The 12,846-nt window shown below is 49.0% G+C and overlaps 1 protein-coding gene across 1 annotated transcript in view; it reads left to right on the top strand.

Annotated features, from left to right (window-relative positions):
* The window catches only part of brwd3 (bromodomain and WD repeat domain containing 3), a 21,048-nt gene extending 8,202 nt beyond the window's left edge, over positions 1-12,846 (top strand). The window contains exons 19-40 of the mRNA XM_083697324.1: positions 116-326; positions 1,090-1,183; positions 1,333-1,506; positions 1,694-1,767; positions 2,096-2,306; positions 2,772-2,888; positions 3,307-3,414; positions 3,639-3,763; positions 3,883-3,965; positions 4,262-4,373; positions 4,831-4,892; positions 5,231-5,386; positions 5,638-5,758; positions 6,037-6,162; positions 6,555-6,630; positions 6,741-6,794; positions 7,291-7,434; positions 7,863-8,015; positions 8,490-8,659; positions 8,907-8,995; positions 9,143-9,277; positions 9,578-12,846. Of these exons, the coding sequence (XP_083553450.1) occupies positions 116-326; positions 1,090-1,183; positions 1,333-1,506; positions 1,694-1,767; positions 2,096-2,306; positions 2,772-2,888; positions 3,307-3,414; positions 3,639-3,763; positions 3,883-3,965; positions 4,262-4,373; positions 4,831-4,892; positions 5,231-5,386; positions 5,638-5,758; positions 6,037-6,162; positions 6,555-6,630; positions 6,741-6,794; positions 7,291-7,434; positions 7,863-8,015; positions 8,490-8,659; positions 8,907-8,995; positions 9,143-9,277; positions 9,578-10,440 (3,458 nt within the window). The 3' untranslated portion in view covers positions 10,441-12,846. The remainder of the gene's footprint in view (positions 1-115; positions 327-1,089; positions 1,184-1,332; positions 1,507-1,693; positions 1,768-2,095; positions 2,307-2,771; positions 2,889-3,306; positions 3,415-3,638; positions 3,764-3,882; positions 3,966-4,261; positions 4,374-4,830; positions 4,893-5,230; positions 5,387-5,637; positions 5,759-6,036; positions 6,163-6,554; positions 6,631-6,740; positions 6,795-7,290; positions 7,435-7,862; positions 8,016-8,489; positions 8,660-8,906; positions 8,996-9,142; positions 9,278-9,577) is intronic.

The following is a 12,846-nucleotide window of genomic DNA, read 5'->3' as shown; positions in this document are numbered from 1 at the left end:
CGGTTTCTAAAGTAGTTTCTAAACCATTTACGTGTCTTTCATAGAAAGCGCCTTAAAGTGTAGTGTTAGTGAGTATTGTATGTGTTTCCATGTCTGATGTCTCCATGTGCAGCAGGCGGGGAAGCGGCGGTGGAGGAGGAGGAGGCGGAGGAGGAGGAGGAGGAGGTGGCGTCGCCTGCCAACGTGGGCCTGCGGCGCAGCGGGCAGGTGGAGGGGGTGAGGCAGATGCACCACAACGCCCCCCGCAGCCAGATGGCCACGGAGAGAGACCTGCTGGCCTGGAGCCGCAGGGTGGTGGTCAACGAGGTTCACCAGGGGGTGTTCAGGTGAGGGCAGTGAGGGTCTTCAGGTGAGGGGGTCTTCAGGTGAGGGCAGTGAAGGGTGTTCAGGTGAGGACAGTGAGGGTCTTCAGGTGAGGGGTCTTCAGGTGAGGGCAGTGAGGGGGTCTTCAGGTGAGGGCAGTGAGGGTCTTCAGGTGAGGGGTCTTCAGGTGAGGGCAGTGAGGGGGTCTTCAGGTAAGGGCAGTGAGGGGTGTTCAGGTGAGGACAGTGAGGGTCTTCAGGTGAGGGGTCTTCAGGTGAGGGCAGTGAGGGGGTCTTCAGGTGAGGGCAGTGAGGGGTCTTCAGGTGAGGGCAGTGAGTGGTCTTCAGGTGAGGACAGTGAGGGGTCTTCAGGTGAGGGCAGTGAGAGGTCTTCAGGTGAGGGGCAGGGGGGTCTTCAGGTGAGGGGGAGGGGTCTTTTGGCTCTAGCACCGTCGTAACGATGACCAACTCAACAGCATGCGTGGTTAGAGAGTCCACCCCAAGATCAAAGGTTAGGGGTTCCATCCCCAAAGACTATAAACATAGGACCCGACGCCCGTCTGTTTGGCACTCCACACTACGGAGATGGGTTGTGGGTAAGGTAGAGCGACAGAGGGGGTGCACACGTACATCAAGCTGCCTCACTCGACACAAACAGGAGATGCCCTTCTGACCGGCACAAGACTTGCTTATTGACTGACAGACTGGCTGGCTGCTGTACAACGGCTGGTTGATTTGAGCCCCAGGGTGTGTTGACCTGAATGTGTGTGTGTGTGTGTTTACGCAGGGTGTTGGAGGAGTGCCGACGGGCCAAAGGAGAGGTGGAGTGTTCGCTTTACAACACCGAGAGGAGGAGGAAACCCGTCCCCAACACTGCCAGGGTGAGGGACCTGTCTACACAGCTGGCCCATCAGAGCTGTCCAGAGCCCCCCGTCCCCTCCCCTCTTCATTGTGTATTCCTCTAGTTCTGTTGTTCTTTCCTGTCGTTCAACCGTGTCTTTCGTCTCCTTCCCCCTCTCCTCCCTGGCAGAGTGAGCAGCAGGCTCCGTGCATGCGCTCCCTGCGGCGGACCCAGAGGAAGAAGCAGCAGCGGCACGCCTACCAGACCCGCTCGGCTCAGGAGCGCCGCCCTGTGGACCGAGGGAGGAGGGGCAGCGGCAGGCACAGCCCCGACAGCCAGGCTGACTCGGACAGCGACGGAGAGGTGTGTGTGTGTGTGTGTGTGTGTGTGGTGGTAGTCTGTGGTTCTTGAAAGGGAAAGACTAACGGGCCCTTTAAACCAATGTAGAATTTTCCAAATGGGTTAAAATGTAGCTGTGGTTAGGATCCATTCACTGGCCTCACCATCAACAACAACAACAACAAGTGTGTGTGTGTGTGTGTGTTCCCAGGCCGAGGAGCAGGCAGAGGCCAGTGATGCCTCCTCTGATGGAGAGGCTCAGTGGAAGAGTGACAGCAGTTCCAGGTAAGTGTCTGATACACCTACACTTCTGACCTGTTAGGGTAGAAATAAAGATTCATGATATGGTTATCTGTATGTAACCGAGTTGAGATGGTAAAACTCACTCCTCAAATACCCCCACCTACCCGCACTGTCGAATTGCTAGCTTTTCGATAGCGTAGCTGATTAATGTTGGGTATTTGAGGAAACGGTCGCGTGTTTTGGCAACTCAGAGGTCAGAACAATGTCAAACTGTTTGCAACAACTTGACGTTAGTTTCATGTACATGACCTTATGCTTACGTGACTAGAAAACACAAACTTCCACACCACCGTTCTCCCTCCCTCCTCAGCGAGTCCTCCAGCGACTACTCCGATTGGACGGCAGACGCAGGGATCAACCTCCAGCCCCCCAAACGCACCAGCAGACGGCACGTGCGGCCTCCGGCCTCCAGCAGCTCAGAGGAGGACGAGGGGGAGGCGGGGGGGCAGGAGGAGGAGGAGGCCGCCAGGCGGAGGCAGGCGGAGAGGAAGAAGAAGAAGCCCAAGCAGACTAAACAGAAGGTGAGCTCACAGATGAAGACACACACACGCAAGCACGCACGCACGCACACACACACACACAGACAGACAGCCCCCAGAGCAGTGCTAAATACAACAGCCCTTTTTCAAACCGACATTCCTCCCCTTCTGTCCTCCAGTCACAACTCTCTATTGGAGGAGAGTGTCTAAGGGGAGAACCTAGTTCTCCTCCAATGCATTTTGAGTAAGAAGTGAGTGGAGGGCGGAGGAGGAGGACACAAGTTATGGAGTTTCTAACAGCTGAGAAAGGCCCAATGTATTCGCCTTGTCTGCATTCTGACTTCGGCGGTCGCACAGTGCAGCATTCGCTCTTTAATTTATGTGTTAATGTACGTGCATTTAATGTCTGAATACTGAGTTGGTTGACGTGACTGAGGTCCCTTGCCTCTGCGTGTGTTTGTGGTGATGATGCAGACTGTGTATTCACACAATGTGTTTCTTGTGCAGAAACCCAGCTCCTCTCTGTCACTGGCCGGGGGTGACGCTGAGGAATGGCTGCCCCCGTCCTGGATCATGGAGACCATCCCCCGCCGCTCACCTTTCGTACCACAAATGGGTGACGAGGTAAGAAACCCCTCCCCCACTGAGGTCCCACAGAGAAACCCAGGAAACCTTCTTCAACCATCAAGATCTCCGGTGGCCCCCATCTTCACCTGTATCCAATCTGGGGTCGGTTGCCCGAAAGCTTTGTCGCTGAAGTAGTACTTTATCTCTTTTGAAAATCCAGACCCACTCCTTTCCTAGACCAACGTAAGTTCTTCATTGAACACATTTCGTACTTTCGCGCCCAGAAGATTAACCTTTTTTTAGGATTTACATCCTCTCTCACAGAGGGTTAGGGTTGAAATGAAGTAGGACTTAAGCTACAAAGCTTTCGGGACGCTGACCCCCTGTACCTTGTTGAATACAAGAGTGCAACAAGACTTATATAGATACTAAACATGGATTGGTGGTGTGCTGATCCTCTCCTTTTCCTCTCCAGCTCATCTACTTCAGACAGGGTCACCAGGCGTACGTGAGGGCTGTCCGCAGGGCCAAGGCCTACAGCATCAACCCTCAGAAACAGCCCTGGAACAAGCTCAACCTCAGGGTAACGGACATCCTCCTTCTCCTTCTGTTACTGCTGCCTTTATTTCTCCCATATCTGCAGTCAGTCTTTTTTTTTGAGTCATTTAGCTCTTATCCAGAGCAACTACATTCAGTCAGTCAATTAAATATATTTTTATAGTACTTTGTTTTACCAAGATAATTTCTCTCAAAGTCTTATGTTCTTTTCTGCTCTCTGTGTGTGTGCTCTCCTCTCTCCCCATTCAGGACCAGGAGTCTGTGAAGGTGGTTGGCATTAAGTATGAGGTGGGACCCCCCACCCTCTGTTGCCTAAAGCTGGCCTTCCTGGACCCCATCTCAGGCAAAATGACCAACGAGTCATTCTCCCTAAAGTAAGTCTAAGGAGTTCCATTTTCAGATGTGAACTTCCTGAGGTTCTCCTCAATACATACGTTGTACGAACAGTGTTTGTGTCGTGTCATTTGACTATTTTCTCTCCTGGTTCTTTCAGGTACCACGACATGCCCGATGTCATTGATTTCTTGGTGCTACAGCAGTTTTATAACGAAGCGAAGGAGCGCAACTGGCGAGCAGGTGTGTGTTCCTCCAAACCGTGACGTTTAGCTGAGGCGCCTACATGAGGCACCTTCTACGCTTGACTGTCTGCTATTCTGGTCCTCTCTCCCACATGAACTGTACATCCCACATGGTGTGTTTGCATGATGTGGGATGTACAGTTCATGCTTCCATAGGCTTGCGCTGTGAGCTTGACTATTAACGTGTGTGTGTGTGTGTGTGTGTGTGTGTGTGGGTAGAAAGCAAATACTTAGAAATGAGTGGCTAGTATGTGTTGACTAAACTAAAGTGTTCATCCATGTGATTGTCTTCAGGTATGCGTTTCCGCAGCATCATTGACGATGCCTGGTGGTTCGGCTCGGTGGAGGACCAGCAGCCGCTGCAGCCGGACTATCCAGACAGCCTGTTCCAGTGTTACGCCGTGCGGTGAGACCAAAGTCAATGTGCACTTTACACCCAAAAAAACGTTTTGTTTTGTTTTTTTGGGGGGGGGGGATGGACAGAGACAGTAGAGAAAGACAGGAAGTGAGAAGGAGCGGGTGTGTCAGCAGTGCATGGGTTGGATTCGAGCCCATGCCAGCATGGGCATACGTGTGCACTGTAGACCATGGTGCTAGACCACTGGACCATCCCCAGGCCACGCAAACATTTTATCAATGTTTTATTTCTGATGTTGAATAATGTTAAGAATGTCTGGGTTGATGTTGTATGTTTGTTCCTGTGGTTAGGTTCTTTTTAAGCCCCCCTACGGCGTTTTTCTACCTCAGCTACACCCTTTTGAAACGTTGTTTATTCCAACTGTTTTGTCTTTCACCAGTCTTTTTTGTGTGCAAATAAACTAAAAAACGGAAACAAACCTAAAGTGGTGATATTTCCTGACCAGGTGGGATAATGGTGAGAGGGAGAAGATGAGCCCCTGGGACATGGACCTCATTCCTGATGAAGGTGAGTACCGTCTTTTCTTTAGCTGCCCATCCTCCCATCTCAGCACCCATCCCATCTACACTGTTATCAGCCTCCACGGCTCCTTCCACACAGGCAGGCAGGCGTCCACTAACTGTGAAACACACACACTGTGTTGGTAATGAGTTACTATGCAGCGTTCGGGCCATAACGGAACTCAAGTGGGTCAGCTCGGATGTCACCTTTTGTATACCCGAGTTTTCCAAGTCTTGAAATGTTAGTTTTCTTGTTCCGAGCACGCACACACACTCTAAATGCAGCTTAAGCAAAGCCCATCAACGGATGTCCTTTCCTTCCCCGATGGGCGCGTTTGTGTCCAGCTGTGCTCCCGGAGGAGGTTGGTGACGGCGTGGCTGTGACTGAGGAGGAGGTGAAGGCTCTGCTCTACAGTCCCCAGGAGGGCGAATGGGGCGCGCACACACGGGACGAGGACTGTGAGAGAGTCATCCAAGGCATTGATGAGCTGCTCACCCTGGGTAAGGCGGCCGGACGATGCAACTCCGGGTTTGAATGTCCAATGAATTGAGATGAACTAGTTTCATCAGAGAGTTTTCGCTAGAGCTATTTAAGATTAACCTAGCGTGTTGTATTGTTATGCTTTTGAAGGATTAGAAATGACAGCTGTTGTGTTGACCTTAAATTGCTTTTAGGAATGATGCACATAATGGATGAGATGGTAAATGAATGGGAAAGTGACGAATTTGTGTGTGTGTGTGTGTGTGTGTAGACCTGGCCAAGGCGTTTGCGTCACCTGTGGACCTACGGGACTACCCCCTGTACTGCACGGTGGTGGCCTACCTCACGGACCTCAGCACCATCCGCAAACGACTGGAGAACCGCTTCTACAGGTCCCCCATACACTCACTCTCTACCATCCTTCTTCCTTTCAGCGCCCGGCATCCATCGAGTCATCTCCACCTGCTGCTTCCCTTCTGTCCTCCTTCTGTCTTCTTTGTTCTCCCTGTGTTTCCATTGTCCTTTTTCGCTTAGTTTTTTGCTATCTGTATATGTTTATTTTTCTTTCTTTCGTGGTTGCAGCTGTGTGTAGAGTTGAGTGCGCTCTTTCAATAACGTTAGAGTGGCTGTCTCGGTGCTCATCCCTTCCCCGCGCTCTCCTTTCTGACAGGCGGATCTCGGCCTTGATGTGGGAGGTTCGCTACATTGAGCACAACGCCCGCACCTTCAACGAGCCTCAGAGCCCCATCGTGGCCGCAGCCAAGGGTGTGACCGATGTGCTCCTCCACTTTATCGGGTAAACGGCTGCTCGGACGCAAACAAAGAGTTTCGTCGCAAAACACCATATCCGCCGTTTTCAACTCCTTTCTTTTTTTTATATAATGATTTCTGTCATGACCAAAAAATATGTATACAATTACAGCACATTTGAAAGGGCAGTAGATATGCTCAGTTATTTTGTAACATGTAATCGTATTTTTGAAGTTGTCATTTTTAATAATAAATGTAACGTGTCCAAAAAGACACGTCGCGTTATGTTATGAGCCCTTCCTCCTGTTCGGCCTTCGCCGAGCGTTTTGAATGAAACGCTTCAAACGAACAATGGATACTGTACCTCCATCACACGGTGACCGTGAAGTCTTTACTGTAGAACTGACCCTCTTGTGTTGTCCCATCCACGGTTGTCAGGGACCAGAGCTGTACAGACATCTTGGATCTGTACCACAAGGTGAAGACGGAGATGAGCAGTGGAGGAGAGGATGAGGTGAGTTCAGTGTAGTGATGACTGTAGAGCTCAGTTGGAGCCATCTTGTGTTTTGAGTTGTTGCTTCACCCAAGGCATGTAGTACCGAGCGTCCATTTTGTGTGTTGTAGACGGCTGAGGTGGACGTAGACTCTGACACCCCAGGGACCTCCACCGGACAACGGGTAAGAGATTAAACAAAACAAAATGTCCTCCTTACGTCAGCACAACCACCCCTTAATTCGTGAATCATGTCTGGTGGCTTTTCGCCGCCTGATTTAGTCTGACAGCTGTTTATTGACTGTGATTCGCTGTATTGAAAACCAGTAGAAACAGAACTACATTTTTAAAGGGGCAATGTGGGATTGGTACATCTATTTTGTTTATATGGATGGTCAGTCATATGAATTTGAGAGTGGTCACATTTCTCTAGCCTGATCCCTCAGCTGTTCACTAAAAACAGCTTTGCTGTCGTTTTGAATCCCTGATTACCCCTTTCAAAGCCTTTGCCCAAACACTGTCCAGTTTTTTGGTCACAAATATTTTTCTCAGCTCCGTAAATACAGTATTATACAAGACAAAAAGAAACAACTACAACATGAAAGGCCGCACTTACCAATCATCCACACATTTACTAAGTTGTGCTCTGTTCCTCTCTCTCTCTCTCTCTCTCTCTGTCAGCGGGCCAACACCAGTCCTAAGAAGCGTGGCGTGGCGCTGGATGTGCGTGCTTGGCAGGGGACGTGTCGGGAGCTGCTGCGGCGGATGATGAACAGCCCTGACTCTGAGCCCTTTAGACAGCCGGTCGACCTCTTCACTTATCCGGTAAATGCACGGCCTCCTCGTCACGATAATCACCACCCATTATGAAACCACTTCTCTTGTAGTAGAGGACTGCTCTTCCTCTTAAAAAAATAAATTGATGTTGAAACGCTTCAGTTTAGTGCCGGCCTCCCGGGAGTGTCTCAGAGAAGCCTTTCTCTCAGAGAGAGGAGAGTCTCTCACACAGAGAATGTAGAACAGTCTCAGAGAGGAGAGTCTCTGATGTTAGATCATCTAGAACAGCCTACACACGGTGTACGCTGCTCCCAAGAGCACACTTCTCCACACTCCTCTTTATTTCATCCCCCTTTTTATTTGATCCCCCTTTTTTTTGGCCCAGCACTGGTAGGTGAGTGAAGGTTGTGCATGTTGTATTTTTTGATAGCTAGTCTCTAACGTTAGCCACCAACACGGCCCCTCTCCTCCGCTAGGACTATCGGGACATCATTGACACTCCAATGGACCTGGGCACTGTATCAGAGACGCTGGCCGTCGGGAACTACGAGAATGCCATGGAGTTCGCCAAAGACGTCCGCCTCATTTTCAGCAACTCCAAGGCGTACACACCCAACAAGAAGTCCCAGGTAAGAAGACGAGAGACCTTTATGAGGAAAGACTGTCCCCCGTGACCGTAATCCCATTCATATTGATTTTACATGCATGCTCATAATCCCATATTACTTGGAATATGGAAATATACTTAATTGTAAGTATTCACCATTTGCATGTAAACATTGAATATTAGGGGAGCATTTCTTTAAGCATTTTCTTCATATCATGTAAACAGCTTCATCAAAATATTGTCTTATTCAGAGTTAGGGCGGTAAAGTATTGTGTGCATGTAAGTGATAGTCATTGTGGCCTGGGGTGGTCCAGTGGTCTAGCACCACGGCCTACAGTGCACACACATGCCCATGTTGGCACGGGTTAGAATCCAGCCCATGCTGTCTTTCCTGTCTCTATCCAATAAAAACCGAAAAATACGAGAGTGGGACTACCACACAAAAAAACAAAAAACAAAAACTAGTCAATGATTGATTGATTGTTTTTCTTCCCAGATCTACAGTATGACTCTGAGCCTCTCCGCCTTCTTTGAGAGACAGATCATCTCCATCATCTCCGACTACAAGTCTGCTGTTCAGAACCAGCGGCGGAGTCGCCAGCGGCTCAGCGCCAGGAAGAGGCTGCACAGCGGGGGCAGCTCCCCGCCTCCCAGCCGCCCCTCCAGGTCTCTCTCCGACCCTCACCTTTAACCTTTCCCACTTTTTTAATTCGTATTGATTTCATTTGTCCTTTATTCCTCCAGGGAAAACCCACTGAGACCGAAGTTTTTGTTTACGATATAAATTCAATACAAAACAAAAACTCTGATGTAGATATGTATACAATACGATCAAATATATCAGTCTAAATTGCTGTTTCTATAGTCATTTTTGTCATGGCCATGTTTCTAAACTATGTCTTCTAATCTCTAGCCCTAAAGGGAAGCACAAGTCAGGGAAGAAATCCAAACCAAAAAACTCCCAGACCTCATCCAAAAGCCGGTCTCGCAGGCAACCTCAAGGTGTGTGCATATGTGTAGTGGTGTGTGTGTATATGTGTAGTGGTGTGTGTGTGTGTGGTGTGCGTGCGTGTGTGTGTGTGTGTTCTTTGACTGGCTGTGAAGTTGTGAGGTGGTGGTTGTTGACCGGCCTCGCTGTCGTTGCAGCAGGAGCGGAGCGGAGCAGTGTGGTGGTGGTTGAGGACAGCCAGTCCTCCTCCTCCAGCTCAGGGACAGGTAGTCAGAGAGGCAGCTCAGGGGCCAGCCGGGTGACCCGCAGCCGAGCCACGCCCGTCAAGAACCCAGGTATTTGAATTGTGAACACGGGGCGGCAAACGCCAAGATGATTAGTCTAGCCACTGTTATTAGATAGGTGGCTACGGTCTGGTTTCTCTGCTACCCAGTGATTTATTCAAGTCTTACCTCAATGGACATTCCTCTTTTTCTTTGACATTCTTTTTTCTGCTCCTCTGACTACTGCCATCTGGTTCAATTCCTGTTGCTCTTAAATTCAGGCATCAATATAATAGACAGTGTTTCATATGATCTCTGCGTCGTGGCAGTACAATGAACAGTATGTGTGTGTGTCTCTCTCTCTCTCTCCAGAGCTCTTGCATAACGGACCTCTAACCAACGGATCCAGACAAAGCCACAGACGAGCCCTGCTTCAGACACAGGACGGGGAGAGGCCTGGAGGATCCAACAGCTCTTCGTCATCGTCTTCCTCCTCCTCTTCCTCCTCGTCTTCCTCCTCGTCATCCTCCTCCTCAGACAGCGAGGATAACTCTGACTCTGACGCTGGGAAGTTCGTAGACGGGGGGGATCATGACTACAGCAAAGCCCCCCGCTTACGAACTCAGCAGAAAGCCAAGGGCAAGGTGGCTGCTGTCGCAGGGAAGAGGAGGAGAAAAGAGGAGGAGGAGGAGGAGGAGGAGGAGGAGGAGGAGGCGGCGGCTCCAGAGAGGGCCAAAAGAGCACGAATACAGGCAGTGGAGGAAGAGGAGGGAGATGAAGAGGAAGAAGAAGAAGATGATGGAGATGAGGAGGAGGAGGAAGAAGAAGAAGAAGAAGAAGAGGAGGAGCAGCAGCAACAACAACAGCAGGAGCAACAGCAACCTCAACAGCAGGAGGGAGGCGATGAGGAGGAGGAACCAGATGAAGAGGAGGAGCCTGAGGAGGAGGAGGAGGAGGAGGAGGAAGAAGAGGAGGACACAGATCAGGACCAGACTGGGGAGGGTGGTGGTGGTGGCGGTAAAGCAGAGGGCAGTCGGAAAAGCAGCCGGCGCAAATCGGGCCGGGTGAACACCCGGAACCAAGGCCGCAGGACGGTGCTGTACAACGACGAATCAGACGACGACAGCGGTGCGGTGGCAGAGGACCCCCTCAACCTGGGCATGTCACGCTCAGGACGGGTACGACGCATGACCGAGAAGGCCCGGGTCAGTCACCTCATGGGCTGGAACCACTGACACACACACACCCTCCCCCCTCCGAAACACTCACCACCCCAAACTGGGCAATCTACTCAGTATTAGGGGTGAAACTGAGAGTGGAGAGGAGTCTATACATGGATTTAGAGGATAGAGTAAATTTAAAAACTTCAGGGATTTTTTTTTTTTTTTTTTTATGATTTTTTTTTTTGGGGTATCATTTGCTTTTGTGTAGGAGACTGTTTACGACTCTCAAAACGGCAGTGGTGCTCTCGATGTCTTGCCAAGGAATCTCCCTCACTGGGTCCCTGGTCTTCAGAGTAACTAAAAAAAACATGGACCCAGTCAAATATCAACTCAGTTGCCTCCGCCTTACTGCTCACTTGAGCCTCGAAGAAATGTGACTCCTCCTTCTTCTCCTCCTCATCATCTCTTGCTAACTCTTCTATTCTCTTTGCTCCCCCCCCCCTCTTTCTCACCCACTCTGCCCCTCTTCTTCTTATCCCTCTATTATCTTGTTAGTGGTCATGCAACAAAGGTTTAGAGATGCCAAAAACCGGTGCTCATGTTCTAGATCTCAAGGAGACTGTATGCTCTGTTTTCTTCTTCGTTGTCTGGGTGACAGTGCTGCTCCACTCGATTTCTCTGTCAGCGTTTGTTTGTTTTTTTCCCCTATTCATACAGTGTACATCTTTTCCAAAATGACCATCTTTCACATTAACTTCTACTTGGTCTGACACTAACTCTCCCAGTATTTGCGTTATTGTCCCTAACCCCCACCCTTAGCTTTTTGATGTCCAGGTGGTCTCTGGTGTGCTGCTCATTACATTAATTTTCTTCTTTTTTAGTGCAGTGGGGTCCAGGCTAGGTCATTAGAAGACTGCTGTGTTTGTGGTTTTAGTTGAGTTTTTGAATAAAACCTGAGAATTCTGATTTAGATGAGGTGACTTCCTACATCATCAATTGTCATTTAACAAGGCGCTGCATGCCTACAACTTTTCGCTGTTGACTTAGAGGCATACCTACTTAACTCCTGGGCCAGTGAATGTTTTAACGCTATCCTCCCTCCCCACTCCCTCTCGGTTTTGTAGAGTTTGTATATTTGCACAGACAACAGGTTTAATAGAGAGACTTGGCCTTCCCCTCATCCTGTAGCATTCATTTAGGCTTGATTGATGTTTAGAGAGCTTGTGAAGTGAAAACGCGTGGATAGTTAAAAGGGGGGGAAAATGCTATCACTTTTTAGTTTTGGAATATACTTTGATGGATCAACTCTCAGATGCACACATTCATTTATGACTTCCAGGTCACTGTCCTTCAACACAGCATGTTCAGACGCATAGCAAGGTGGGTCGTGGGAGTTTGGGGAGAGGGCTCGCTCAATTGCCATCTCACTACTTCCACTTACCGAAAAGGATACTACTTTTTTTTTTTTTTTTTTTTTTTTTTACTACAGAAATATTTATATTTTTTCACTGTATTATACACTTTGCAATTGTTTCTTAGCAAATAATAATGATGATGAAATGTTTGCACATTTATCTATTGTAAGTGGCAGCTGAATTACAGAGAAGGTTTTTGTTGGTATCAACTGCCCTCTGATTTAGCTCGAATCACATTATTGGACAAACAGAGCCACAAAGTGTGAAGGACAGATGTTTTTCTTATGCAGTTCTAATCAAAACATTTTTATTTTTTTTACAAATCTAGAAAAAATGGTGCCAATATTTACATTTTCGCTCACACCTGTTCTGGGCTGTTTTGTGATGGGGAATTGTTGTCTTCTATTGAGCATTACTGAATGGATGGTTGTGTTTTCTGGGGGACAAAGATTGGGTTGCAGGGCTAGAAGATGCAGCTGCAACACACAGGCAATGTAGCCTCGGGATAGCATGGCCAGGTTCTCCTATCCGACTGCTTCCTAACACAAGGTGCTCTCTGTCGTACTGTTAGTGTTCCTCCTCGGCCCCTAGACCCCACCTAGCCTCCACTCTGGCACTGTCTGGTGTCTCTGAAACCCCTGCAGAGGCGTCTATTTGCTGGGCCATCGTACTGCAGGGCACACTGCCACACCAGGGAAGGGGAAAGGACCCGGGGATTTATCAATCCATAAGCAAGATTTTGGTTAGCCAATGTTGAGGCAGCATTAACTCTCCTGTCTGCAACCCCCCCCCCCCCACCCCCCGAATGCTGGTAGAGTTTAAAAAGACTTCACTTGGGCCAATACATGAATCCCTAACTATCCATATTTTGGGAACCTGTTCTCTCATATACTAGATGGTAAGAGGACTTGCCTCTGAGCATCAAAGTAGTAGAAGGCAAGTTCAGCAATGATGATGACATTCTAGGTGTAATAAGCTTGTATTGACGGTCTTTTTTTCTACACAATGTTTTGATTGTGTGTGTGTTTTTTTAAATAAAGGAGCAAAATAGATTTTCTCCAAA

Source organism: Argentina silus (assembly GCF_951799395.1).
Source record: "Argentina silus genome assembly, chromosome: 2".
NCBI classification, from domain to species: Eukaryota; Metazoa; Chordata; class Actinopteri; order Argentiniformes; family Argentinidae; genus Argentina; species Argentina silus.
This window is presented reverse-complemented; position numbering and strand designations above follow the sequence as displayed.